Below are 26,170 nucleotides of genomic sequence, written 5' to 3'. Positions count from 1 at the left end.
TCTCTATCCATCATCTTTGTATTTCTTCAAGTAAGCATGGAAATGGAAATGCTTCTTTGTTTTCATAAATCTAATTATAGGCTACCCATTCCTTTTGTATACAATCAACCCATGTAACTTTCAAGTCGCTTTCAACTGCTATTTGAATATGATGTTCCTTGAGACTACAACATTATCCGTTGAGTCTGTTATGGATCATCCGTTGAAGTTGCCATGTGTCATCCGTTGAGAGCTTCGCAGATTATTCGTTGATGGTATTTCCATAGCCGTTGACACCATTTCATTAATGTAAAATTGCAAGGCATCTAATATTTACAATTAGACAACCTATTTTGCATAGCATTCGAGTAATTAACATGACTTAGAATATCCTATACTCTCTAATTCTTTAAGACATTACAGTATACAAAATGTGCTACAAAACTTATTTAAACATAAGTTACTCTATCAACGGATGAACAAGTGTGGTTATCCGTTGATGGTTACAAACACACTTAATTAAATCTACTAAGATGTTTTGGTGAAATATTGTCAAGCTTACAACGTATTCCTAACAGTATAATTGTAAATTTATTGTAAAAATAAGTACGTGTACAAATTTTAAATTATTTTATTATTTAAATCCCTCACTTTATTACAAAAAATAATTGTTTAATTTTCACCGTTAATATTATATAATAAAATATAATCATTATAAAACTAATATTATAACACTTGAATTTGTATAAACTTTTTTATAGTTATATTTTGACTTAATTTTCATATCCGTAGTTGGATCGTGTAAAAATATTTAACATATTTGAGTTTAGAGTGCGAATTCTATTAGATAGCGTTCAGAAACATTGATTTCATTTCAAATCCAGAATTTAAATTCTAGAATTTGAAATCTTGAATTTCAATTCCAAATATTTTGTTTGGAAATTCAAAAAATTGAATTTCAAAATTTTGTTTTTAGAAATTTTTTAAAATTTGATTTTTTTTTTATTTTTTCTGTCGAAGAATTGAAATAAGTTTTCATCCGGAAAATGTTTCGGAAAATTCTACCGATAAATAATTTCATTTGAAAAAACGTTTTCACATATTTTTTTTTGGAAAATATTTTTCGAGAAAAAGTTCTCAATGGAAAATATTCCCGAGAAACGTTATCGAGAAAAATTTCCATAAAAATGTGAGAAAAGTTTATAGAGAATTCTCGGGGAAAAACGTCATGAGAAAAAAATTCATGAGAAAGGTTTATCGAGAAATATTTCCCAAAAATCTGTTCACGAGAAACAAAATTCCGAGAAAAAGTTAGGGGAACAATTTCTCGAAAAAAAATTATCAGGAAAATTTTCTCGGGAAAAATTTCCGAAAAATGTTTCTCTAAAAAATTCCCGAGAAATGTTTCTACTCTTGAGAATTTTTCCAAAAAATAATTTTCGGAAAAAAATTTCTTGAAAAAAAATCTCGGGAAAAAAATTCCAAAAAAAATTTCTCCGAAAATATTTTTCCGTTATAAAGTTGTTGGGAAAATATTTCCGAGTACGTTATGGAGAAAAAAGTTCCCGGAAAATTTCAATTTTTTTATTTGAAATGACATATATTTTACTAGTATTTTAAATTCTAAATTTTAAATTTGTTATTTTTTTTTGACAAAATTAAACTTGTTATTTAATTATGTTAGATTTGAACAAATTCCAAATATAAATTTCGGTGACTACCAATGTGATTTGATTAAATGAATAAAATCCAAGCATCCAAACACAGCATAAACAGCAAGCCCGTTTAATATTAGTTTATAACAATTACTAATAAATATTTTGCTTTTGGCAGTACACACAAAAACAATACCTCAGGAAAGAAAGAAAAAGTTAGAGCAAAAAGGGTTTGCTGTCGCATCTGATTTTCAGGTTTTGTTAAGAAGTGATTTGCTCCTTTTTCCCACCCATCTCAAATTCTTGAAGAAATCTAATTTGGGTATTTTCTGCAAATATCAGAGTTACTCTTGTGAATCTCCGGGGGTTTTTAAATGCTCTTTGTTTCTGTTCTAGACATGTGATTATGCATCTTTGTTTTTGTCATTATTAATTTTCTTTTAAGAGCCCACTTGTATATTTATACTTCCCTTTGTTGATTATGCGACACTTTCTAGATTATTATTATTATTATTATTATTTGTTTTGTTATACAACTTTCTTGATTATTTATTGGTTTTGTTCCTATAATTTAACAGTAAAGAAGAAAAGCAACGGAGTTTTGTTGGCAGGGCCCTGGGAGATGCTAGAATTAATAGACTCATGTGTTGAATCTCGGTGGTTCTGTATTTTATTACCAAGAAGATTCTATTTAGGATCGGATACTGCTATAAATAAATAGAAACACTTACATTTTTGTTTTCTATTAATTATCAGTGGACCTTTATACTACTGATGACTTGGTAAACTTGGGTTAGTGCTAATTTGAATTTTTTTAATTAACTATTAAGTCCAAGTTAGTATAGTTTGAGTTTTATATAATCTTGTTAAGATAGAGGATATGTTGAAGATATTTTGCTTTGTTTTTAAATATCAAATTGGCAAAATTAGTTTTTTTTTTTTTGTTTATATGTTATCAGCTGCGGCAAAAGCTTAATTTAATATGGCTAATGTTGCGGGGTTTAGTCTGCATGTTTTCATTTATAGATGAATTTATTTATTTATTTCTTTTTAGATGGATTCATCGCAAGACGTTGCTAATCTCAAAAATGCTTCTGAAGATGAGTTTTGGCCACTTTCCGGGAAACCATGCTTTAATGTGATTCTTAAAAAATCACACATGAGGCCTACATATACCCTGGTCAGTATTCTATTTGTTTTTGAAATGTGTTCTACAATTTCTTGTGGAAAGGAAAGGTTGAAATTTATAGCCTCATATATTTGTTTGCTGATTCTCATATACCTTAGAATTATAGATACTCAGCTAGCAATAGCTGCACATAGTAGTCCTGTTATTAAATATTTTTTAATTTTTCTTTAAGCTCAACTAGTCTGTCAATCCACTATTCCTGTCAGTATGTTCCAGCAAAAGTGTCCGCTTCACTTCCGCCTTTCGCCGGTCCTTTAGTTTTCAAATATCGTGGCAAAGAATGGAAGATTCCATATACGGTTGAAACAAAAGAAGGTCGTACCTGGAGGACCACAATCAAGTGGAGGGACTTTGCAACTGAAAACCATCTGAAGGAAGGAGATGCATGTGTATTCGAGTTAACTGAGCGCAGCAATGCAGGCATTAAGATCAGAGTTCAGCTTCTCAGAGGTGACTTCCCATCTCAGTTGCTAAATAGCGTTGATGGTGTAACTCGTGATAAACCTATCATCCTGTGATATGGTTTTCTACAACTGTTAAAACTGCAACAGATTTGTTCCGGCTTTATCATTTTGCAACTCTTAGTAGCTACACCTTGAACTCCATGTTTATTAAGACTTGTCAGTTGTGTTATCCTTGTATTTATTTAGTGACTTCATAATGATTTTAGAAATGCAATAGCTTTTGTATTGGCCATTTTATTTTGTCAAGTTGCTCAATTGCTGAATTAGATATCTAAATGTCAAATTTTGCACTGGAGCACATGTATTTACAGTTTACGGCACTGCTATTGCACAGATATATTTTTTTAGCCCTTTTGTGCATCATCAGGGTACCTGATACTCCGAGTTGACCATTTTAAGTTTTATTTCGACCTTCATTATGAATGTTATTATGTTATATTACAGATAGGCTCAATTCAATATATTTGTATACAACATAGGCTCAATTTAATATATTTGTATTTGTATATGTGGTTGGAAAGAAGGGAGCACACGGAATTCTAATGCATTTTTGAACAGAGAATTTCATTTCCTTATTGCTTTATTCCGTAGCTTTAAAAAATTGTTTATTTCAAAGTTTCTCACGGCGCCTTCCATTATCACTCAAGCCTTGGTACCTTCTTTCCCTATAACTTTTTTCAACTAAACATAGTGTAAGGCTCTGTTTGATAGTGCTTTTAAAAATTGCTGTGTGAAAAAAAGTGCCGGTGGAAAAAGCGGAAAAAGCGCTGTTAGGAAAATTAGATGATTGTTTGGTATTTTTTTTAATTTATACATATTTTGAGATATAATATATAAAAATAATGTTTTTGAAAAGGTTTGATGCTGCTTTCTGCAAAAACTGAAAACAGTTTTTTCCAAAAGCGGGGGTATGTTTTTGCTAAAAATAATTTTTAGACCAAAAATGCTTTTTAAGACATCAATTTTTAGAATTAACCAAACATTTATTGGCAGAGTTGATGTAAATGCAGGAGTCCATCAATATTTATAATTAGAGGACCAATCAAAATGCACCAAATTTATGGGAGTTAGTATTTATTGTGTGCACTTGAACACACATTAGAAAACCCGATAAACACATAGGCTGTGACTTTCGTCTGGGGTATCGATGTCATTGGGTAGTATTTATCAAAAGCTGGTAATAACCACATTGCTAGCCTATTCTTTAAAAGCAGATTATATTTGCAAACTAGTTTATTTATTTTCTTTATTCTCTAAATTGGTAGATTTATTCCCCAATCGACATTATTATTTGCAATAAGGCTGAAGCAAAGTAAACAGTAATCTCTACTTTGGATGTACTTTTATCTTCTTCATATGGCAGTTATCATGGTCCTGTGTTGTACTTATGCACCTGAACTTCCTCTTCATTTTTATCCACACTGCACCTTTGTCCCTTTTCAACCTGCTACCAGAAGCACCACATAATTCTTTCTTCAATGCTGAACATTCTTTCTCCAACTCTTGCACTTTGCAGTTCATCCTCTCCATCTCTACCATTGATCTATCCTTGCTACTTCGACCAACACCCTTTAAAATTTCTTCCTCAAGTGGCTTCACTAATCCATCATCCGAACTACTCACCTCTTTCAAAAAGGTGTCTCTCAGGTGTAACTGATGCACAAATAACACATTGACCACTATTCTTAGCGGCAGTCGCTTATTTGTTGCAGCATGCTCACAAGCCTCGGGAGACATCTTGCTGCAATCTAGCAGTTTGCATACGTCTTCTTTTTCGTACTCTGTTAAATATGTGTGGTTATCCAGGTATATGCTTATTGCCCTGTATAAACCATCAGAGAGTCTTTGTGTTTTTATGGATGCTGCAAATGCCATTTCTGCTAGTGACACGAACGTACTCTTCTTAAGATTAACATCACTAGCCACTTCTGCTAAATATTTTTCGACAAGTTCAGCTACCTTCAATCTTGAAGAGTTATAAGGACTAGAGAGATTACTGTAGAAATGTTTCAGAATCCTTCTTATGCAATCTGTATCATACTCTTGTTCTCTAGCGTACCCAAAACAAGGTATTAGCAAATCATTGACAGTCGCCTGATCTAGCTGCTTTCCTATTCTTACCTCAAATCCGTTTCTACAATCAGTGGTTGCTTCTAAAGCTATGGAAAATTGGAGCATTTCAAACAATAAATTACAAGGAACTAGTCCTCGTTCATGTGGTAAAAGTCTCTCTACTGCTTCAATGGCTGCCCTTTGAGACATCCATCTGGCAAATGATATGTCACCCTCCACTTGTGAAGCGGCAGAGACCCAATTTTCAACATATTGACAAAGAGATGCAGCCACATACTCTAATGGGACTTGGTGAAGAATCATATCATGGATCATCAGTTCATAGAGCTGCACAGAGAGTGTTGCCAAATCTTCTGATATTAAATTAGAACCAAAAAGCCGCCTCCTTGCATTAGGCCTATACGGGTCATCATACTTCTCTCCATAAGCATCGAATGTCATACATTTGATTGGTTTTCCAAGCAGGCATGGATCAGCTAGTACCTTTTCAATAATAGATTCAAACAATGCATCGATCAGGCCAAGATGCAGTACTTGTTGAAAAACATTTTCTGCGCTCTTGAGCGCTATCACGGAGCTATCCCAAAAAGGAATGACATCCTCTTTGAAGAAGGTAATGGCCTTCAATAAAAGATTGTTCAAGCTGTGAGAGTCGGTCATTTCAAGGTAATCTGCAACGCAACAGACACGGATGACATTCTCAGTCGTGATATTGATTTCATAACCATAACAGAATCTTGCAACAATCATAAATGTGTTTGGGTCAGCACGGATGTCTCCTAGTAAACGAGGAACGTCTTCTACATGATTCTCTTTGAGCAGTTTATCAAGCTTAGCAGATTTTGAAGCTATAATATTCTAAACATGCACACAAAAAAGGGGGTTAAATTACAGATAACTTGTTCATTTACAAGTTGAGGAACAAATGAATCTGTATACATTCTTACCGAGTTTAACATAAAAGGCTGCCCACACACCCGAAGGCAGAGATCTTTGGGAAATTTAGATGTCGATATCCTAAAACATAGACATAAACCGCAAAAATTAGTTTCATATGGGATAAACTGAGTATAAATCAGATGAAAAGATGTAGCAGGTACCTGGATGATGATGCAACATGTTTGGTGGCCATTCTGTTGTGAATCTTCTTCTTCTTCTTCTTCTTCTTCTTCTTCTTCTTCTTCTCAATATTGGAATGCTTTTAGCCTCATCTATTTATACCTGCAACTAAAGCAGTTGATGGAGTGACAAGCAAACAAACACAACACATATATTTTAACCAAACACAACATACGTTTCAACATATTTACAAACCAAGTGGACCTTAAACTGATGTAAAAGCTTAGTAATTAATTAGAAAAATCTCACTTTTTCATAATTAAATGCATTTTAACCAAAATAAAAGAAAAGAAGAAGCAACAAGTAAAAATTCATTGTATTGTACTTTGGGGCTAATAGAAAGAAAGGAAAAACCCTTACTAATTGGACTTGGCAAACACCAACAAAAAGACCTATTTTGTGATAGCAACAAAACTACATGTAGTGTTGAAGGGCTTAAAATGAGTTGATTAGGGTCTCCATTCCAACGTTGTTGCCTAAAAAAGTGGGATATTTCTGTTTCTTTTTCTTATAACAAAAAAATCGGATAATCCGGGTCAAACAAACTAACAACATACTTACTAACAGCCTTAATCTACTGGGGGTAATAGGCATATTAATCACTGTACTCGTTAAAAACTTTCAAGTGGGTCACTAAGTTAAAAAAGCTTACAATTGCATCACTGAACAACTAATACCTATCAATTACATCATTGTAGTTGCAAATAATTGTGAGTGACGTTAAAATCCTTGAACTTTTGACGGAGAGCCGTTAATTTTTGCCACATAAGTAGCCAAGCAGGTGCCATGTCAGCAGATTGGGTTGCACAATTATTAACTAAACCCGGCCTGGTTAAAACTCCTAAAATAAAACAAACAATTAGCCCCTAAAAGAACAAATATACGGTGACAAAAAGTATGACGAAGAGAGAAAGAACGGCGATCGAGAGAGATGAACAATCAGGATCGAGAGAGATGAACAATCAGAGGGAAATCATGTAAGTTCTCTATCTTTTCGTCATCCTTGCTATTTCTTATGTTTATTTTTGCTTCCAAGCGTGTTTAACCAAGTAATTCTAATTCTACAAAAAAACCTAATTTCATGTAGAACCAGAATTATATGAAACACCGGATGATGATGTATATTATATGTATTGTCTCTTCGTACATATGTATATTATATGTAAATGTACTTTATGTATTTAACAGGGATGAAACTTATTTGGGGAATGGTAAGGAGGGAGGTGATAATGATTTATGGACTGAAGGTCAAGGTGATAGGGATGATTTATGGGCCGGAGAAAATGATGAAGGTATGTATGAAAGCGAAAGTGATGAAAGTGAATATTCTATAGGAGATGGTAGTGAGTCTGACTTCTCTGATTGTAGAAGAATTAGAGAGGAAGTTAGAAAAGAACAAAAGGCACTGGATGAGGAACTCGACGAAGAAATAAAAAAGAGTTTGCTGAAGTATAAGAATAAGGCTGAAGAATTTGATTCTGATTCTGATTATTATGGTTCTTACAATAGTGAAGATGAAACTGATGAGGATATTGCATATGCCGAGCCCCCTAAATTCAAAAAACAGACAAAGGTGAATGAGGTTTTCAACATGAACACGGCTGGAAAGGATATAAAGTGGGTTCCTGGGCTTATTTTTGGAGACAAAAGTCAAATTAAGGCAACTGTAAGGAACTTCTCAATTGAATCTGGAAGACCACTTAGATATCTAGTTGATGATAAACAGAGGATACAAGTGGCTTGTGCAAAAGGATGTCCCTTCAAAATGTGGATTTCTTACATTCAGATACGTGATTGTTGGCAGATAAAGACTGTAAATGACGTGCATAATTGCATCTACCATTATTCTAACAAACTTGTCACCGTGAAGTACCTAGTAGATGTGTATGGTAATAAGATAAGAAGAAATCCAAGCTGGAAGTTGAAAGAAATGCAAGAAGAATTCAAAAAGGTATTAAAAGTAGAGGTGTGTGAAGCAAAGTGTTGCAGAGTGAGACAAATGGCCTTAAGTGGTGTTCAAGAAGAGATGAAGAAACATTATGCAGGGCTTAGGAAGTTTGCTGGTGAAATACTAAGAAGTAACAAAAACAACACTGTTAAAATTACTACAACTAGAGTCAATGAAGAGGATGCTCCCCACTTTCAAAGATTTTATGTATGTTATGATCAGTTGAAAAAAGCATGGAAAGAAGGATGCAGACCTATTATTGGTCTCGATGGCTGCTTTTTGAAGACCGTGTGTGGCGGACAATTGCTATCAGCAGTTGGTAGAGATGGTAATAACTCAATGTTTCCGATAGCCATGGCGGTTGTGGAGACTGAAAGCTATGCTAGCTGGAGTTGGTTCTTACATTTATTAATTGAAGGGCTATTCCAATTCTTTTTTTTATTTATTCCTATCATTAATATATTTCTAATTATTCTCTCTAAAACAGATGCCCACACCTAATCTTCAAACTGCACATGTAGTTGGTGGGACTCCTCCACCTTCAATGCCACAATCACATGCTGTTGGGACTAGTCAAACAACAAGAAAAAAGCTTCCAATCAAGAGGGCCAAGACAGTGATGGCATTCACAGCACCAAGACCCAAAAAGAAGTGAAAAAATGTTAATGAACTTTATTTTAATATTTATGTTAGTGTTTTTTATTGCAATGTCTATGCTAGAACAAGACAATATGACCTAATATTTTGTGACTTTAACTCTTTTGTGATTTGTTCAATCTCTTGAACGGGGGCTTTAAATATTACTATTTTTTATCATTATTTTTGATTCAGTAAGGCCTTTAAATATTGTTTTAAATGTTTATCATATGTGAATAACAAGAAGCAAAAATGAAGAATATGCGCCTGTAAAGGAAAACCCAAAAAATGAAGAAAAAATTGATTAAAAAATTAACCCAAACACACACAGCAATGATGACAAAGAAACATGTAAGAGACTGGGTCGGGTAAAAAAGGTTTTTTCATTTTATTGGATAATTTGCCATGTAATCACTCCAAGTCAGCAAACTGTTAAAAATTGTAACGGGACTGACGGACATGACTAACTTGAAAGTTTTAAGTTGTTCAGTGATGCGATTGTAAGGTTTTTTAACTTAGTGACCCACTTGAAAGTTTTTAACGAGTACAGTGATGAATATGCCTATTAACCCTAATCTACTGGCTCCAATTGAGTTTGTTTTCTGTTTTTTTGACCCGAGATTTCAAGAAACACACAAACCCCTTTCCATCTTGTAGCCTTCAATTGGGGTTGCTTCTTTCACTTAACTTTCAAAGGGGGGTTCCAAGAAATATACTTACAAACAAACCCATTCACTCATTTGGATTCAACTAGCAGGTGCCCCCCTCTACTTCCCCACTATGCCATATTTGAGTAAATAAGAGGATAATGTGTTGAATATGGACACACCCATAAGATGTTTGATCAATTTTCTGCTACAATTGTGTAACAAGATAGTGTACAAATGTTTTTTATATCTCATTTCTCCTGTTTAGGGTTTATGAGCATTCATTTTTTTTTCATGCCAACTGTTGAGTATCAATGTTCATACTCTTATACTCAGTTGTTTAGTTTGAATTTGTTAAAAATAGCAGTTGTAGTTAGAGGTGGCCACAAGAACGTGCCGTGCCGAATTTTCGGCGGGTCGGTTTGTCTAACTATGAACTCGTAAACGGCCCGTATGACAGGATGAGCCGTACCGGGTTCGGGCCGGTTCAACAAATAGCAACTCGTTGACGGCTCGCGATTTACACGAGTCAGACGAATTTGACGATTTACACTATTTGCTGCCATATGTGAACTGTGGAGTGGAGACGGCAAGCCGGGCATGCCGAGTTTGGCGAGCCGATTTACACGAGCTATATTTTTTTTTTAATTAAGGTGCGGTGGACATTCAGGCGGTACAAATACAAGCACAACAATAAATAATTGATTATTTTAATTTGTCAGCTTTTACATGATCACATCTCACGTGTTTAATATAATAATAATAAAAATTATTTATTTTAATCAAAGAGTAGAATGAATCAAGTGCAAGTGTATATGAATCAAGCTGGCGGTTCAATTCGCGGGCCGGTCCGAACTGCGTGCCTGTTCAGAATCGCGTGCCGGTTCCGGGCCGGTTGCGGTTCAACAAAGTCTAACTCGTGCTCGCTTCGTCTAAATACACGGTTTGTGCCGAATATTGAATCGACACGTGACGAGCCGAGTTATACGAGTTTTTTGCGAGCCGAATCACGATCGTGCCGAGCCAAATCGTTCGTTTGGCCACCTTTAGTTGTAGTTAAACACCCTTTTGCTTACAAGTTACACTTGTTAAACTTGGCTGCTGCAAAAAATATTTTAGTATCACTGCAACTGTTGTTTTCTTGAATCCTTTTAGCCATTCCTTGTAAGGTACCTATGCGTTGTTTTAAATATAGCTAGCTTTGCTCCTCTTCAAGTTTAATGTTTTTCTCTAGTAAGTTGTTAGATATATTTGATAATGTCATGACTAATATGTTTTATGTTTAGCTTTCAGATCTTGTGTGAACAGGATAGATCAGTACTTAACTGTTGATCAGTACTTATACTGGAAGTCAGGACTTAAGGATATCAGTACTTATATTATCAGGAGATAATCATCAGAAAATAGATATCAGAACTTAAGTGCTGGAGGAAAATCAGATAAGGACAGTAGCTGATTAAAGGAAAGAAGATCGAGATAAACATAAGAAGAGATATGCATGAAGAAGGAATTCCGTGAAGAATGGAATACTTGGAATAGAAGATATCTGATTGATATATTTTAGGAAGCAGAATTATATTCCATATCAATTAGCGATTATCTTGTAACTGTGTAGTATATAAACACAGGCATAGGGTTTACACTATAAGTGTTATCATTATCGAAGTTATTATTCTATATAACCCTAGCAGCTCTCGTGATATTTGTTCATCACTGAGAGGTAACAGTTCCATATTGTAACAGAGTTTATTGTTTCAATAAAGTTTGTTTTCTGTTACTTAAGTTCTTTAAGTTCGATTTGAGTGTACTATACACTGTATTCACCCCCTCTACAGTGTGTGTGTGACCTAACAATTGGTATCAGAGCCTATCTGTTAACATACATACAGTTAAAGATCCAAACACAATCATGTCGGACACAGAAACTCCAACTAAGCCTACTAAAACTGAGGAACCACCGAAGACACAAATTCAGAGTCGGTATGAGACCATCAGAGTCCCCATACTGAGACCATCTGAATTTCCCATATGGAAGGTAAGGATGACCATGTTCCTGGAAGCAACAGATCCAGAATACCTTGATAGAATCAAAGAAGGTCCTCACAAACCAACCAAACTCGCAGTTGCAGTTGCAGGTGAAGCAGCAATGACCGTACCAAAGGAGAAGAGTGATTATACTGCTGAGGACATAGCATCAATTGCTAAGGATGCTAAGGTACGACACTTACTGCATAGTGCCATTGATAATGTAATGTCAAACAGGGTAATCAACTGCAAGACTGCTAAGGAGATATGGGATGCTCTGGAAACAAGATGTCAGGGAACTGACACAATTAAGAAGAACAGGAAGACAATACTCACTCAAGAGTATGAACACTTTGACTCAAAGACTAATGAGTCATTGAATGATTTATATGATAGATTTGTCAAACTTTTGAATGATTTGTCATTGGTTGATAAAGAGTATGATCTTGAAGATTCAAACCTTAAGTTCCTGTTAGCTCTTCCTGAATGCTGGGATTTGAAGGCAACGACAATAAGAGACAACTACAATCTTGATGAAATAACTCTTGACGAAATCTATGGAATGCTCAAGACACACGAGCTGGAGATGGAACAAAGAAGCAAGAGGAAAGGAGGAAAGTCAAGGACAGTTGCTCTTAAGACTGAAGAAGAATTCCCCAAAGCAGCTTCCTCAAAGAAAGACAAGGGTAAAGCTCTTTTCATAAAGTCTGATACTGAGTCATCAAGTTCTGAGAGTGATGATGACTCAGATTCTGAAAGCTTGCCTGAGACTGATGCTGATGAGGAGATGATGAAACTGTGTGCTCTTATGGTGAAAGGAATCACAAAGATTGCATACAGGAAGTTCAGGAAGGGAAAGAAGTTTTCCAGGAAAAGCATAAGTTCTGATAAGAAGAATTTCAGAAGATCTGAAAGCAGAGGAGGAAAGTCTGACAGAGGAGATTACACCAATGTTAAATGCTATAACTGTGGTGAGAAAGGCCACATATCTCCTGACTGCAAGAAGGTAAAGGGTGACAGAGGCAAGGCTCTTGTCACAAAGCAAAAAAGCTGGACAGACACTTCAGACTCTGAAAGTGAGGAGAACTATGCATTGATGGAAAATGCTGATAAAAAAAGTGCTGAGAGCAGTTCTTAAGCTGCTGAAACAAAGGTACCTCAGACTACTTATGCTTTTCATACTGATGATATTAATGAGTTGGGAAGATATCTTAAAACCATGTTTGTTAGTTATAGAGATCAAACCTTAACATGTGAAAGATTAACTTCTGAAAATCTTGTTTTTAAGAAAAGAAATGATTTCTTAGAAAAAGAGTTAGTTATATTCCATCAAACTCAGAAGGATAGAGATGATGCTTTTTATGTTAGGGATGAAGTGCTAAAAATGAATGAATCTCTAAAAACTGAGTTAGAAAAGGAAAGAGAGATAATCAGGACTTGGACTAACTCTGGCAGAACAACTCAAAATTTGCTAAGTAGTGAAAATTGGAAAGAGGGCTTAGGTTATGGAGAAAATAAGAATAATAAAGGAACTGAAGAAATTAAGCCTGTTGTTAAGCAAAAGCCAAAGTTAAAACCTGTTAAGTTTGTAACTGTAAAGTTTGATAATGAGAAATCAGAAGTTAAAGAGGAATTAACTTCTGACAAACTAAAACAGGAAAAGACAGCTGAAGTAAACATAGGCTTAATGACAAAGAAGCAGCTTAAGCCTATGCTGAAAGATGTCAAGAATGCAAACAAGGTAAAATCACCTAGGAAAAATAGGAGTGGAAAGGAAGGTGTGAATAAAAGCAATGATTATAAACCTGTTCCTGATGCTCCTAGGAAAACATGTCATAACTGTGGAAGTTCTAACCATCTGGCTTCTTTTTGCAGGAAAAATAAAAATATTAACTCCTTACCTTCAAAATCAGGAGTTAAGAGTCAGTCAGTTAGATACAAACAACAAAATCCTTGTTTTCATTGTGGTAGTTTATGGCATTCCATTTATACTTGTAAGGAATATCATAGTTTGTACTATGATTATTATCAAATAAAACCTTCTTTGAAGAAAGTTTCCATTGTTCCTTCTAGTATAAATTCTGATTCAAAGTCTGATAATGTAAATTCTGATAAGAAAAATGTTACCATAAACTCTGATGCTAAATCCGCTGCAAATGTTAACAAACTTAATAAGGCCAAAGGATCCAAGCAAGTCTGGGTCCTTAAAACTAATAATTAGTGTTCTTTATGATTGCAGGGCAACATGAAAAATATTCTAGTTCTGGACAGTGGATGTTCAGGTCATATGACTGGAAATAAGGCCCTGCTATCAGACTTTGTGGAGAAAGCTGGCCCAAGTGTTTCTTATGGAGATGACAACATTGGAAAAACATTGGGATATGGCAATATCAATCTTGGGAATGTCATCATTAAAGAAGTAGCTCTGGTCTCAGGACTTAAACACAACCTTCTGAGTATAAGTCAAATCTGTGACAGAGGTTATCATGTTGATTTCTTTGAAGAATACTGTGAAATTGTGAGTAAATCTAAAGGCAAAGTTGTTCTGAAAGGATATAGACGTGATAATATTTATGAAGCTAAGCTTTCAACAAGTACTGATGGCTCTGTAATCTGTCTGTTAAGTAGAGCATCAATTGAAGAAAGCTGGAATTGGCATAAGAAACTCTCTCATTTAAATTTCAACAATATAAATGAACTGGTCAAGAAAGATCTTGTGAGAGGATTGCCAAACACAGTATTTGCTCCTGATGGTCTTTGTGATTCATGTCAAAAAGCCAAACAAAGAAAATCCTCATTCAAGAGCAAGACTGAATCATCAATTCTTGAGCCTTATCATCTTATACATGTTGATCTATTTGGTCCAGTAAATGTCATGACTACTGCAAAGAAGAAGTATGCGTTGGTCATAGTGGATGAGTTCACCAGATACACATGGGTGTATTTCTTGCACACAAAAAGTGAAACTGCATCTATCTTGATTGATCATGTCAAACAGCTGGATAAAATGGTCAAAGATTCTGTGAAAATTTTAAGGAGTGATAATGGCACTGCGTTCAAGAATTTGATAATGGAAGAGTTCTGCAAAAGCCATGGAATAAAGCAGGAATTTTCTGCTCCTGGAACTCCACAGCAAAATGGAGTTGTTGAAAGGAAGAATAGAACTCTCATTGAAGTTGCACGTACAATGCTTGAAGAAGCAAAGCTTCCAACCTATTTCTGGGCTGAAGCTGTGCAGACTGCTTGTTTTACTCAAAATGCAACACTCATTAACAAGCATGGAAAAACACCATATGAGATGGTGAAGAAAAAGAAGCCAAATCTGAAATATTTTCATGTATTTGGATGCAAGTGTTTTGTTCTCAAGACTCATCCTGAACAGCTATCAAAGTTTGATCTAAAAGCTGATGAAGGAATCTTTGTTGGATATCCACTTTCCACAAAAGCCTTCAGAGTCTATAATTTGAGAACAAAAGTGGTCATGGAATCTATCAATGTCTCTTTTGATGACAAGAAGATCACTGGTCTTAAAGATTTCATTGACCATGATCAGCTGAGATTTGTAAATGAAGACTCATATTCTGATACTGAAAATCCTGACAGTCTAAGTCCTGATACTACAAACTCTGACGGATTAAACTCTGATGTTATTGAAACTGTGGTGACTACGTTAAAGGAAGATGCACCTATGCAGGGGGAGCATACTCAAGATCCTACCACATCTCAAGAAACATCAGAACATGCATCTGGCTCTTCAAGTTCTGATTCGTCAAGTTTTGATAAGCCAAGTTCTGATAATGCTGAAAATCTTAATTCTGAAGAATCCAACTCAGAGAGCATAGTTTCAGGGGGAGCATCAGAAAATGAAAATAAAGATAGCATGGATCATGGGGGAGCATCCAGTTCTAGAGAAAATATTCCATCTGCAAGAAAGTGGACAAAATCACATACACCTGATTTGATAATTGGAAATCTTGATGCAGGTGTCAGAACTAGAACAGGTACTTCAAATGAGTGTCTATACAATTCTTTTCTCTCTCAGACTGAGCCAAAGAAAGTAGAAGAAGCTCTTCAAGATGCTGATTGGGTGCAAGCAATGCAGGAAGAGTTGAATGAATTTGAAAGAAACAAAGTCTGGACCCTAGTGCCAAGACCAAAGAATAGATCTGTTGTTGGTACAAAGTGGGTATTCAGAAACAAAACTGACAGTGATGGCATAATTACAAGGAATAAGGCAAGGTTGGTTGCAAAAGGATATTCTCAATAGGAGGGAATTGATTATGATGAAACATTTACACCAGTTGCTAGGTTAGAAGCCATAAGGATATTTTTGGCTTATGCTGCTCACAAAAAGTTTACTGTCTTTCAAATGGATGTGAAAAGTGCTTTTCTCAATGGAGAATTGGAGGAAGAGGTATATGTTGAACAACCTCCAGGTTTTGTAGATACCAAACATCCAGATTATGTCTATAGGCTTGATAAAGCACTTTATGGACTTAAACAAGCTCCTAGAGCATGGTTTGAGACTTTAGCTCAGTTTCTTCTGGAAAGTGGATTCAACAGAGGGACAATAGACAAAATACTGTTCTACCTCAACCATGGAAAGGACTTACTTCTGGTCCAGATTTATGTTGATGATATCATTTTTGGATCTACAAATGACAAACTTTGCAAGAAGTTTGCCAAACTAATGCAGTCAAGATATCAGATGAGTATGATGGGGGAACTTAGCTATTTTCTGGGCCTTCAAGTCAAGCAGAATGAGGAAGGCACTTTTATTTGTCAAACCAAGTACACCAGAAACTTGCTAAAGAAATTTGGAATGCAAGATTGTTCAGGTGCATCCACTCCAATGGCCACTGCAACAAAACTGGATAAGGATATCGGTAAATCAGTAGATATTACTGACTACAGAGGTATGATTGGCTCTCTACTCTATCTAACTGCTAGTAGACCTGATATCATGTATGCTACCTGTCTTTGTGCAAGATTTCAAGCAGATCCAAGAGAACCTCACTTAACAGCTGTAAAAAGAATCTTTAAGTATCTTAAAGGAACAGCTGCTCTGGGATTATGGTATCCTAGAGAATCAGATTTTAAACTAATAGGTTACTCAGATGCAGATTTTGCAGGTTGCAAAATTGACAGGAAAAGCACAAGTGGAAGCTGCCAATTTCTTGGAGGCAGATTGGTTTCTTGGTACAGCAAGAAACAAAAGTCAATTTCCACATCAACTGCAGAAGCAGAGTATATTGTTGCAGGAAGCTGTTGTGCACAGATTCTTTGGATGAAGAATCAGTTACTGGATTATGGGTTAACATATTTCAAAATCCCTATTTACTGTGATAATCAAAGTGCTATTGCTATGACAGGTAATCCAGTTCAACACTCTATGACAAAGCACATCAGCATCAGGTACCACTTCATCAGGGAACATGTGGATGAAGGTACAGTGGAATTGCATTTTGTTCCCACAGATCAATAGTTGGCAGATATCTTCACAAAACCATTATGTGAAGCTACTTTTACAAGATTGGTAAATGAACTTGGAATGGTTTCAGGTTCCTTCTCTAAATCTGCTTAGACTTGTTCTGTGTTATCAGACTTTATGCTCAGTATTTACAGAATTAATCTCATTGTGTATTCTATGCTTAATTGTTAAATATTTTTAAGTACTGACTGTTGTCTGATATATATTTCTCAACTCTGATAAGTGATATGTCTGTTTCAGTAATTATTCAATCCTATGAGGATAACTGTGCTAGATACTGACCTAGTAGTCTTCAATAAACAAATGATTCCATGGAAGAAGTAATTATTTCAGTGGAAATCTTATGACACTAGCAAATTTTGATAATTGAGCTTAGTTAAGTTCACTTTGTATATCTTATTACTAAGTCACAAATTAGAATAATGCTACTCATCTGTTAAGTTCTGATACTAGTAAAATTGCTGAATGCACTAAGTGTTGATAGACCTCTCTTATCAAAAGAAAAAGCAAAAAGATCAAAGAATAAAATCAGGTACTCCTTTGAGATCTAGAGTAAAAATGTGGAAGGGACGACCAAGTGCATTGCTGGTATTAAGTAAATATGCATCAGAAAAGCAAAATATTTTCTTGGTAACTTTTCACACTCTATGATTACTGGAGAAATACTCTGAAAATAGCATAAATTCTGATAAATAGTCGTGACTCACTTACACTGAGAAGCCACTGTAAAATAGAATTTCAAAAGATGCATAAAATTAGCACAAAATAGTTGAGGTGGACTCAAGCATAAACTCATTCTTCAGTCGGTTTCAGGACAATGACAGATCTTTAGCAAAATTTTAGTTATGCCTTATTTCTAAGATGTACTGCAGTGAATCAGACTTTACTCTTTGTCTGTTTTTAGCTTAATGCACACACTAATCACTCCATCTGAATGATGACAATTTCTGTGGTGGTCTATGTTATTTTCGATAAACAGTCAGTGTGTCCTTATTGCACAAATTCTGAGGACAAGTTCTAAGTTACACGTTCTGATGATTAAGTTCTGACGTCCATAACTCAGAACTTGTATGAGGATTTACTAAGATGGGCATTCCTTTTTCGAGTTAAGAAATTATGTTCTGATGACTGTTAAGTTCTGGTATAGGTCTAAGTTCTGATTTCTCAGTCTAATCCTTTACTTGGCTTATCTTTGAATAAAATTTGATAACAGTCTCAGTTTGTACTCACATATGTTGAAGTGGAAGATTAATAGTCACTATGATTAGGATTAATGGTTTTGTACTTGAACAGTCCACTGTTTCTTGTGTCTTGTGCGGTCTAGACCATGATTCCTCTTTCCAATGACTGTTATTCTTTTTCAAAGTCTAGGGAGCCGAGGTAGAATTAATTCTACATGTCAGCATTAAATATCTTTGCATCTCTTGCCTATATAAGCAACCACTTCACATCAGTCTTTCCATCACATTCTTCTCACACACTTATCCTCCTTCTTCTGTCAAAAACACAATGGTTCGATACAACATGTTTTTGAACACACAAACCTTCACAATGGAGCTCAGTTGTGCCGAGTGGCAGCAGGAGTGGCATATAACAGCCATTCCTGAGGAGATCTGGAACTCTGTCCTGCATGAGGTGTTGGCTCACCTTCTATTCTTCGAGATGGATTACCATCGCCATCTGGAGCGCTTGGAGGAGGAAAGGCGGGAAGCTATCCGTCAGCAAGAGCGAATCATATGACTCGCCATCTTGTTCGTCGAAGATAGGAAGAGGAAGATGACTTAATCTTGTCTTCTTCCTGTTCTTCTTCATCCTCAGCTTTGTCAGGCTTCTTAGCCAGGACTAAAGCTGTTGATGTTAGGATTAGAAGCTTAGGGAAAATCTTGTATAAGTATTGATGTAATTTCCATTTCATAAATGTATTGACTTGATATATTAATGAAAATTGTTTTTACTTCAAGATTGTGTCTCTGAGTTATTTTATCTTGAGTTGATAAATCCTGATTGATATTCTGATGACCATTTAAATTGTACTTTTAGTTAAGTTCTGATTCTCTGTCAGCACTTATTCATCGACATTATCTCGGTCATTTTTAACATGATTTATTTTCAGAATATTAATGTTGCAGTGACAAATAATTCAATCAGTGATAACGGGTTAAAATTTGAATTGTTTCCCTTGATAAATGGAACAGTTTTTCCTTGAAACTCGGCAAATGGGTAAGTCATGATTACTGTTTTCTCGAGCCCAGTAACTATCCGTTATTACTGCATGTCTGACAGGTGTCCAACGGTAATATTTTTTTTTGTATAAGTACAGCAGAGAGAAGATTTCTTTAATCTTTTTAATTTCTTCATCTTCTATCTCTCTTCTTACTTTTACTCTCCTTCACTTTACTATTTCCGTTGTTTTCATACAGATATTATATCAAACACCTATCAGGCATACTTAACTCTAATTTTTTTTCACATGGCACCAAAGGATTTAATCATTGATGGAGCTAAGTTTGTTCCAAACAACTATGCTGCAATTCTTGATCATGCTGAAGCTCCATCTGAATTACACTTTGTGCAAGATCTTCTTGCACATAGTGAGGTTGGTACGCCTTAACTCAACCTGAATTATTTTCAAGTCAACAAGTTCTGAGGTTCTGGAGGACTGGCGTTTTTGATGATGGTGGTAATCGTGGAACTCCTAGTATTATCTTCCAAGTGGGTGATTCATCTTTTGTAGTCACTCCTGGTACATTACGCAGGGCTTTACATCTTCCAGAGGATTGTACTTTCTCAGTTTCAGAGGACTCAGCCCTTAGGGAATTTATAGCTGCATTGGGATATGAAAAGAGTCTGACGAAACTTGGACAATTGAAATGAGCTAATATCAGAAGAGAATGGAGTTTCTTCTTTGATTGCATCACCAAAGCTTTTGGAAATAAATGTTCGAATTTTGATGCTATTCCCATTATGAGTCAGCACATCGGGTATGCAATTATCAATCAAACTCATTTTGATTTTGCAACTGCTTTAATTGGTTTTATTGGGGATAGGATGACAGAGGATCGAGATGTTGTTTATTTTGCTAGATTCTGTCAACTTATTTACACTTATTGTACTGATGAACCTCAGTTAGTCAGCACCCAAACCCCACATTTTAAGGTTGCAAAAAGGTACTTTAATGATCTGGTAAATGCTGATACTAAGAAGAAAATGGTTAGACCATTACAGATTCCTAAGTCTGTAAAATAGATCCTGGTAAATGCTGATCCTGATACCTATAGATCTGTTTACTCTGATGTTCAACCACCTCCAACCACCCAAAATCCATCAACCTCAGTACCTACCTCTCATTCTACTCAACCTACCCTCAGAACTTATCTCAAATCCTATCTCTCCACTTCACAGACTGCTCAACCTTCTTCTTCAGCACCTATTGTGAAGCCTACATCCTCTAAGCCAAAGAGAACAAAGACTGTTCCTCAAACACCTCAAAAGAGGAGGAGAATTACTTTGAGAGATGAATCAGATTCTGAGGATCAGATTCCTTCTTCAGAACCTGTGGTAGATGAAGCTGAGAAGACAACTTCTCAGAAGGATTCTGCAATTGGGGGTTCTAGGCTTCTCAAGAGGCTTAGACGTATGACAGTTCCTGAAACTCCCAAGGAATCCAAATCAACAAGGAAGTACAAGAAACAGAGGGCACAAAGGCCGGTTTCAGATGATGAGGAGGAAGCAGCTAAGGAAGGGGATCAAGAATCTCTGATCTCACAAGACAAGGAATTTGCTCCAGTCACTTCTTCTCCATCAACTCCATCTCAGGAAGCTGTATCTGACAAGGCTAATTCACCTTCTGTGTCTCTTGTTGATCCAGGCACAAGTGCTGAAATTGATATTCAGAACCTGGTTGTGCCTGAAATACTTTTCTTAGAAGCTCCAACAACAAATAATCCTTCCACAACACCTGTTACTGATGCTGTTCAAACTCCTGAGTTATCACCAACACCTTCTCTGCATCAAGATGCTGATGATCAGATTTTAGGTAAGCATCAGGATATGGCTGTTGATCAGAACTTAGTATCAGATCAGCAATTAGAGGATGCTGAAGCCTCCATTGCTACTCACACTGTTGTCTTATCAGAAGATACTGATTCTCTAACTTCTGATGCTGCAAATGTTGGAGATACTGGTGAGGCTGCTACAACTGTAGATGCTGATGAAGCAGGTCCTTCAGGACATACTCCTCCACTGACTCTTCCTAAGTCTGAACTGGTAAAGGAGTTTGTTATCAGGGATGCACCAGTACCTTGGAGTGAAACTCCTGCAGGTCAGAAGTGGACTAAGGAATGGAACTCAGTTTCATGTGTTCCAAATGCTTTATATCTTGCTGAGCACTTGACTAAAGCTGATGAAATGTTACATTCTGATGATTTTAAAACCCAGCTTAGAGTCACTGCATTGAGTACTAAACATCTACAAGGTCTTCATTCCAACACTCATGCAGAGCTACACAAGATTCAGGAGAACTTTATCAAACAGGAACAAGTTTGGAAAATTGATAAGAAAAAGTTCTTCCAACCTACCATTGACAGGGTTGCTTATATTGAGAAAACTCAAGAGAAGCAACAAGCTCAGATTGATCAAATTCTGACAAATCAAGCTTCTCAGCAATCGCAACTTACTGAAATCCAGACCTCAGTGGAACTACTTATCTCTCTTTTATTACCTGCTGATGCCAAAAAGGGGGAGAAGGTAATTAAGTCCAAATGCAAAACCAACAAGACAATGCAAGGAAAGGATGATGGAAAAGATGACCAAGGAAACTCTGGAATGGGTAGTGGTCATAGTCAAGGTAGAAGGTTTACATCAAGACAAGCTAGTCACAGAACAAGTTCTGATACTGGGAAAAGAATAAGTTCTGCTGCTGGTAAAAGGATAAGTTCTGATGAACTTCTAGATCTTGATGAGGAAATGTCAAGACAGTTATTTTTTCAAGAAAATCCAGGGATGGACTTGGAAAGTTTAAAGGAAGAAGAAGCCAGACTTAAATCAGAGAAAGTCACATCTAAATTTGAAGCTTCTGGTAAAAAGTTACTTCCAAAACCTAAAGACATTGTGATCAAAGAAAGGATACATACTGAAGAAACTTTGGCTAGATCACAACCACAGATAGATCCAAGATCCAAGGGTAAAGAAAAGGTTGGTGAACCTATCAAGCCTTATGTACCTCCTGAGGAAGAAGAAATTACTGATAGAAAAGATGATCTTGCTCTGACTTCAAGAAAAGTTCTTAAAACAACCTCTGGCATGGCTCAAGTTGTTCAGAGTCAAGAAATTGTAAGTTCTGATATTCAGAAGAAGCAAGTAACCTCTGACAGTGCTCAAGTTAACTTGATATCAGAAAATAGATCTAAAACACTCCTACCAGGATTCACTAAAGCAAAACAGACTCAATCTTTGAAGACTACTCCAAGTGGTTTTGAAGCAAGAGTAGTTACTGGAAAGGAAGCTAGAGATAAAACTGGATTGGGAAGTGCTGATGAAAGAAGAGTACACAACACTACCGATGATCCAACTTCCTTGAGTGAACCAGGTATTGGAGCAACTCCTGAGAGATTGAATCAACTGGAATCTGTACAGATGGTTTACCATACCTACTTGAAAGAATACATCATGTTGTATTTCATGACAGATGGTAGGGTTTATCATATAAGACAAAATGTCATTCCTTTGAAGTATTTTGAAGAATTGGAGCATGTACTTTTCTTACTTCAAGTGGATGACAGAATAACAGAGACTGCTGCGAACTACTTAAAAGAACAGATTCAGAGACAGAAAAGGCTTTATTCTGTTAAGTCTGACAGCAGATATGTTCCAAAGTACAGAGATCACAATGGTGATATTGTTGATATGAAGCCTAATACTGCACAGATCAGAACGTATCTTGGTATTAAGGGACTTGAATTCAATCTTGAATCTGACAAAGCTTATGTCATAAGACTAGATCAGGAGTTAAGGAAAGCAAAGATTAATGATCTCAGAGCTGCAATCTTTCAAACTGGTGAAGATACTGCAGAGCTTAAAGGTGTTAAAAGGAGAATGATTGTAACGCCCCAAATCCGGGGTCAAGATTTGGTGTTACTAAACCATTATTACATAAAGTAAAGAAATAAATAAATAACCCCTTAAGTCCGGATCTTTTACAGGTCATGGTATGAAACAAGAATCTAACCTTCTATAACTCACTTCAACTATAATACAAGTATATATACCTTTGAACTAATGCTCTTGTCACATTCTTCTAACACCTTCAACCTCTCGCAACGGAACTTCTCTAACTTCTGCTGTCTATCAAAGCTATTCACTTTAGTCCTTATCTGTTTCTGGCAGAAATAAGAATTGACAAAGCAAGAGTGAGCCAAAAATGCCCAGCAAGTATATAATTTGAGTTTCAAATATTAATTTTATTGAAAACTTCCAGACAAAATCTCTGCAATATTTTGAAGGGCGAAACACGAAATCATTTGAAGGATATATCTCGTTATCTTAAAATCAATTTGATTTGCATTGCTATGAATCACTTAGGACATAATGACATTTTTGTAAGAACTTTAGAGATCGCGTGTTTTCAAAATAGCTTCTGGTATCATCTCATAATTGAGCAAGGGATGCACTAACTATTCATAAAACGACGTTCAAGAAATTCCTAACTATTCAGTATCCATCATTATCGACTAAGTTTCCATAGACTTAGCCTGCTAAACCAGCCTGATAAGGACGGGTTGAATAATTAAGAAATTCCCAATTCATTCAAGATTCTAAATATCACTGAGCAACCAATGCTGCAGCAACACTCTGAACCTCGAATTCATTTATAAACACTGTAATTTCCCGAAACTGAGGGCTAAGAAAGAATAACTTTAACCCATAATCACATTTTACTTCAAGAGGGAATGCCGTTAATGGCGATCAACAACAAATTGGACTGAACACTAGAAACCAACATATGCACTATAACCTGCTGATCAGTCAAGAGATAGTGCGGATCTATACCCAACTGCATAGACCCAACCAACATATGGGGCACCCAGGCAACTATGGCCTAAAGGGTCCGGTCCATCTCCGGCCCATAGGATCCAGCTCATCACTGGTCCTCATAAAAATCATCCAGCCCGTAGAGTATTTTGATATCAAATCATTCTGATTTCAAAACATCCCAAATTAGGGTTCGCAAATAACCCGAACGAATGGGTATTTGCTCAAGAGAGCAATCGAATTATAGGAACAAGAATTTAAAAGAACTGGCATAATAAGAGTAATTGCAGCGAAATATAGAACAGTTAACTATTCTGAACTTATAATAGGAGCGAATAAATATTTGCAGTATTTAAGGAGAAAAATTAGGAATACTTGCAGTATTTAAAAGAAAGTTCGGGGATACTTGCATAAACAGAATTATTTAATTCAGCGATATGTTTATCGATTCTAAACTGAGAATAGGGAAAGCAATACTTGCATGGTAAAATTTAAAATAAATATCACTTGAACAATAAGTGATGATAGAGATACTTGCCTCAATAAGCTTTAACCGCTATTGACTTTAGTTCGACTTTGATCGTTCAGCTTTATCGTCTACCTACTATCCTATTCTCGATACGATCTCAACATTCAGACCCTTTGGTTGGAACTTCGTTGATCTCAATGTCTAATCTTTAGATCCTTCCTAGTCCGATGTCACGTCTCGGGTCTTCCGTCTAAAACCTACAGGGTTGAAATACCCTAATTCAGATAACCGCTTAAGCTTAACATCAACTCGTTATCATATTCTACCCATACGATTTGATAACTAGATTCATATTTATATGTATTATCGAAATACACATAGCAGTTATGGTTCACATCTTCGAAACTCGGTTCGGTATTTATTTTCAGAAAATACGTATACTCGTCGTTTTGTAAAACAGGGTAACTGATTATTTATCGGTTATCTTGTCTCAATCGCAGTTCAGTTCATATAATATAATTGTATATGATTATTCGACGTCTCCGATAATTACAGGTTACGTTCCCGAAATTTTGGAATTAATTTCCCGAAAATCGGGCAGCATCTCCTTTATTTATCGGCCTACCCGTCGAAATCAAATCGACGTCAATTTCACAACCCAACAACAACCAACAATCGCAATAATCCAATTTACAACTAATTTCACTAATCCCATTCACCAATACGAACTTAATTTATTCATTATTATTTACTTTTATTCTTATTTTTTTATATTTTTATTCGTAATTTTCGTTTCAAAATTAATTTATTTCATTTATAAATGTAGGACTCAGATAAAAATCATCATCGCCCACCGTCGGCTCGCCGAGGCTCATCGCCGACGGCGGTAAATTTCGCGGGTTCCCATTTATAACGGACGTCCGACACGAATTTCACCGATAAAATCTCGGAATAACTAAAATAATGATTCGAATAATCACAAAATATTCATTCGAATTTTATTCACAAAATTTAATAATTCGAATATACACAAAACCATACTTCGAATTATCCATGTAACACGGCAACAACACACGCGCAAACGTGCATATCACGCGCACCCGGTCACCTCGCCGGAGTGGAAACCGGCGGCAACCGGAAAAAGAAACCGGCTACACAGTAAAACATCAATCGAAACTACACACACAACACACGCTTGTAATATGCGTGTATACTTATGTATATACAGCGAATATGCAGGAACCGAACCAATAATCAATTGGAAAAATGAATCGGAAAAAGTAAGGCGGCGGCCGGAGGAAACTCACTGGAACAGGGAGGGGAGAATCAGGGGGAAAAGAAACGGATGAAGTAGAGAATCGTGAGAGAGACAGATTTGAGAGAGGGAGAGAGTACATGAGAGATTTTTGAGAGATTAAAAAGAGAGAGAAGAGAGAAATTGAGAGA

General features: G+C 35.9%; 2 protein-coding genes and 1 long non-coding RNA gene across 4 annotated transcripts; 2 read left to right on the top strand and 1 right to left on the bottom strand.

The window, feature by feature from the left end:
• Positions 1-1,942: 1,942 nt before the first annotated feature.
• Positions 1,943-3,172, top strand: LOC141663064 (uncharacterized). The gene is made up of 3 exons (XR_012551154.1): positions 1,943-1,956; positions 2,689-2,814; positions 2,996-3,172. It is a non-coding gene; the product is annotated as an uncharacterized LOC141663064 (long non-coding RNA).
• Positions 3,173-4,365: 1,193 nt separating this feature from the next.
• LOC141663037 (BTB/POZ domain-containing protein At5g17580-like) lies at positions 4,366-10,259 on the bottom strand. 2 transcript variants are annotated; one of them, XM_074469257.1, is made up of 4 exons: positions 9,634-10,259; positions 6,461-7,047; positions 6,308-6,377; positions 4,366-6,218 (listed from the first exon to the last, which is right to left on the bottom strand). In XM_074469257.1, exons 2-4 carry the CDS (start codon positions 6,490-6,492, stop codon positions 4,614-4,616), a joined length of 1,707 nt encoding a protein of 568 aa, XP_074325358.1. In that variant the 5' UTR covers positions 6,493-7,047; positions 9,634-10,259; the 3' UTR covers positions 4,366-4,613. The 2 variants fall into 2 exon arrangements, with proteins under 2 accessions (XP_074325358.1, XP_074325359.1); XM_074469258.1 differs by having other exon boundaries at positions 4,367-6,031; positions 9,634-10,258.
• Positions 7,177-8,928, top strand: LOC141665343 (uncharacterized). Its single transcript, XM_074471346.1, has 2 exons — positions 7,177-7,456; positions 7,668-8,928. The coding sequence occupies exons 1-2, from the start codon at positions 7,377-7,379 to the stop codon at positions 8,926-8,928; spliced, it is 1,341 nt and encodes a 446-aa protein (XP_074327447.1). The 5' UTR covers positions 7,177-7,376.
• Positions 10,260-26,170: the final 15,911 nt, after the last annotated feature.

This window comes from Apium graveolens, chromosome 1 (assembly GCF_009905375.1).
Source record: "Apium graveolens cultivar Ventura chromosome 1, ASM990537v1, whole genome shotgun sequence".
NCBI classification, from domain to species: Eukaryota; Viridiplantae; Streptophyta; class Magnoliopsida; order Apiales; family Apiaceae; genus Apium; species Apium graveolens.
Note: the sequence above shows the minus strand (reverse complement) of the source record. Positions and strands in the feature narration are given on the sequence as shown.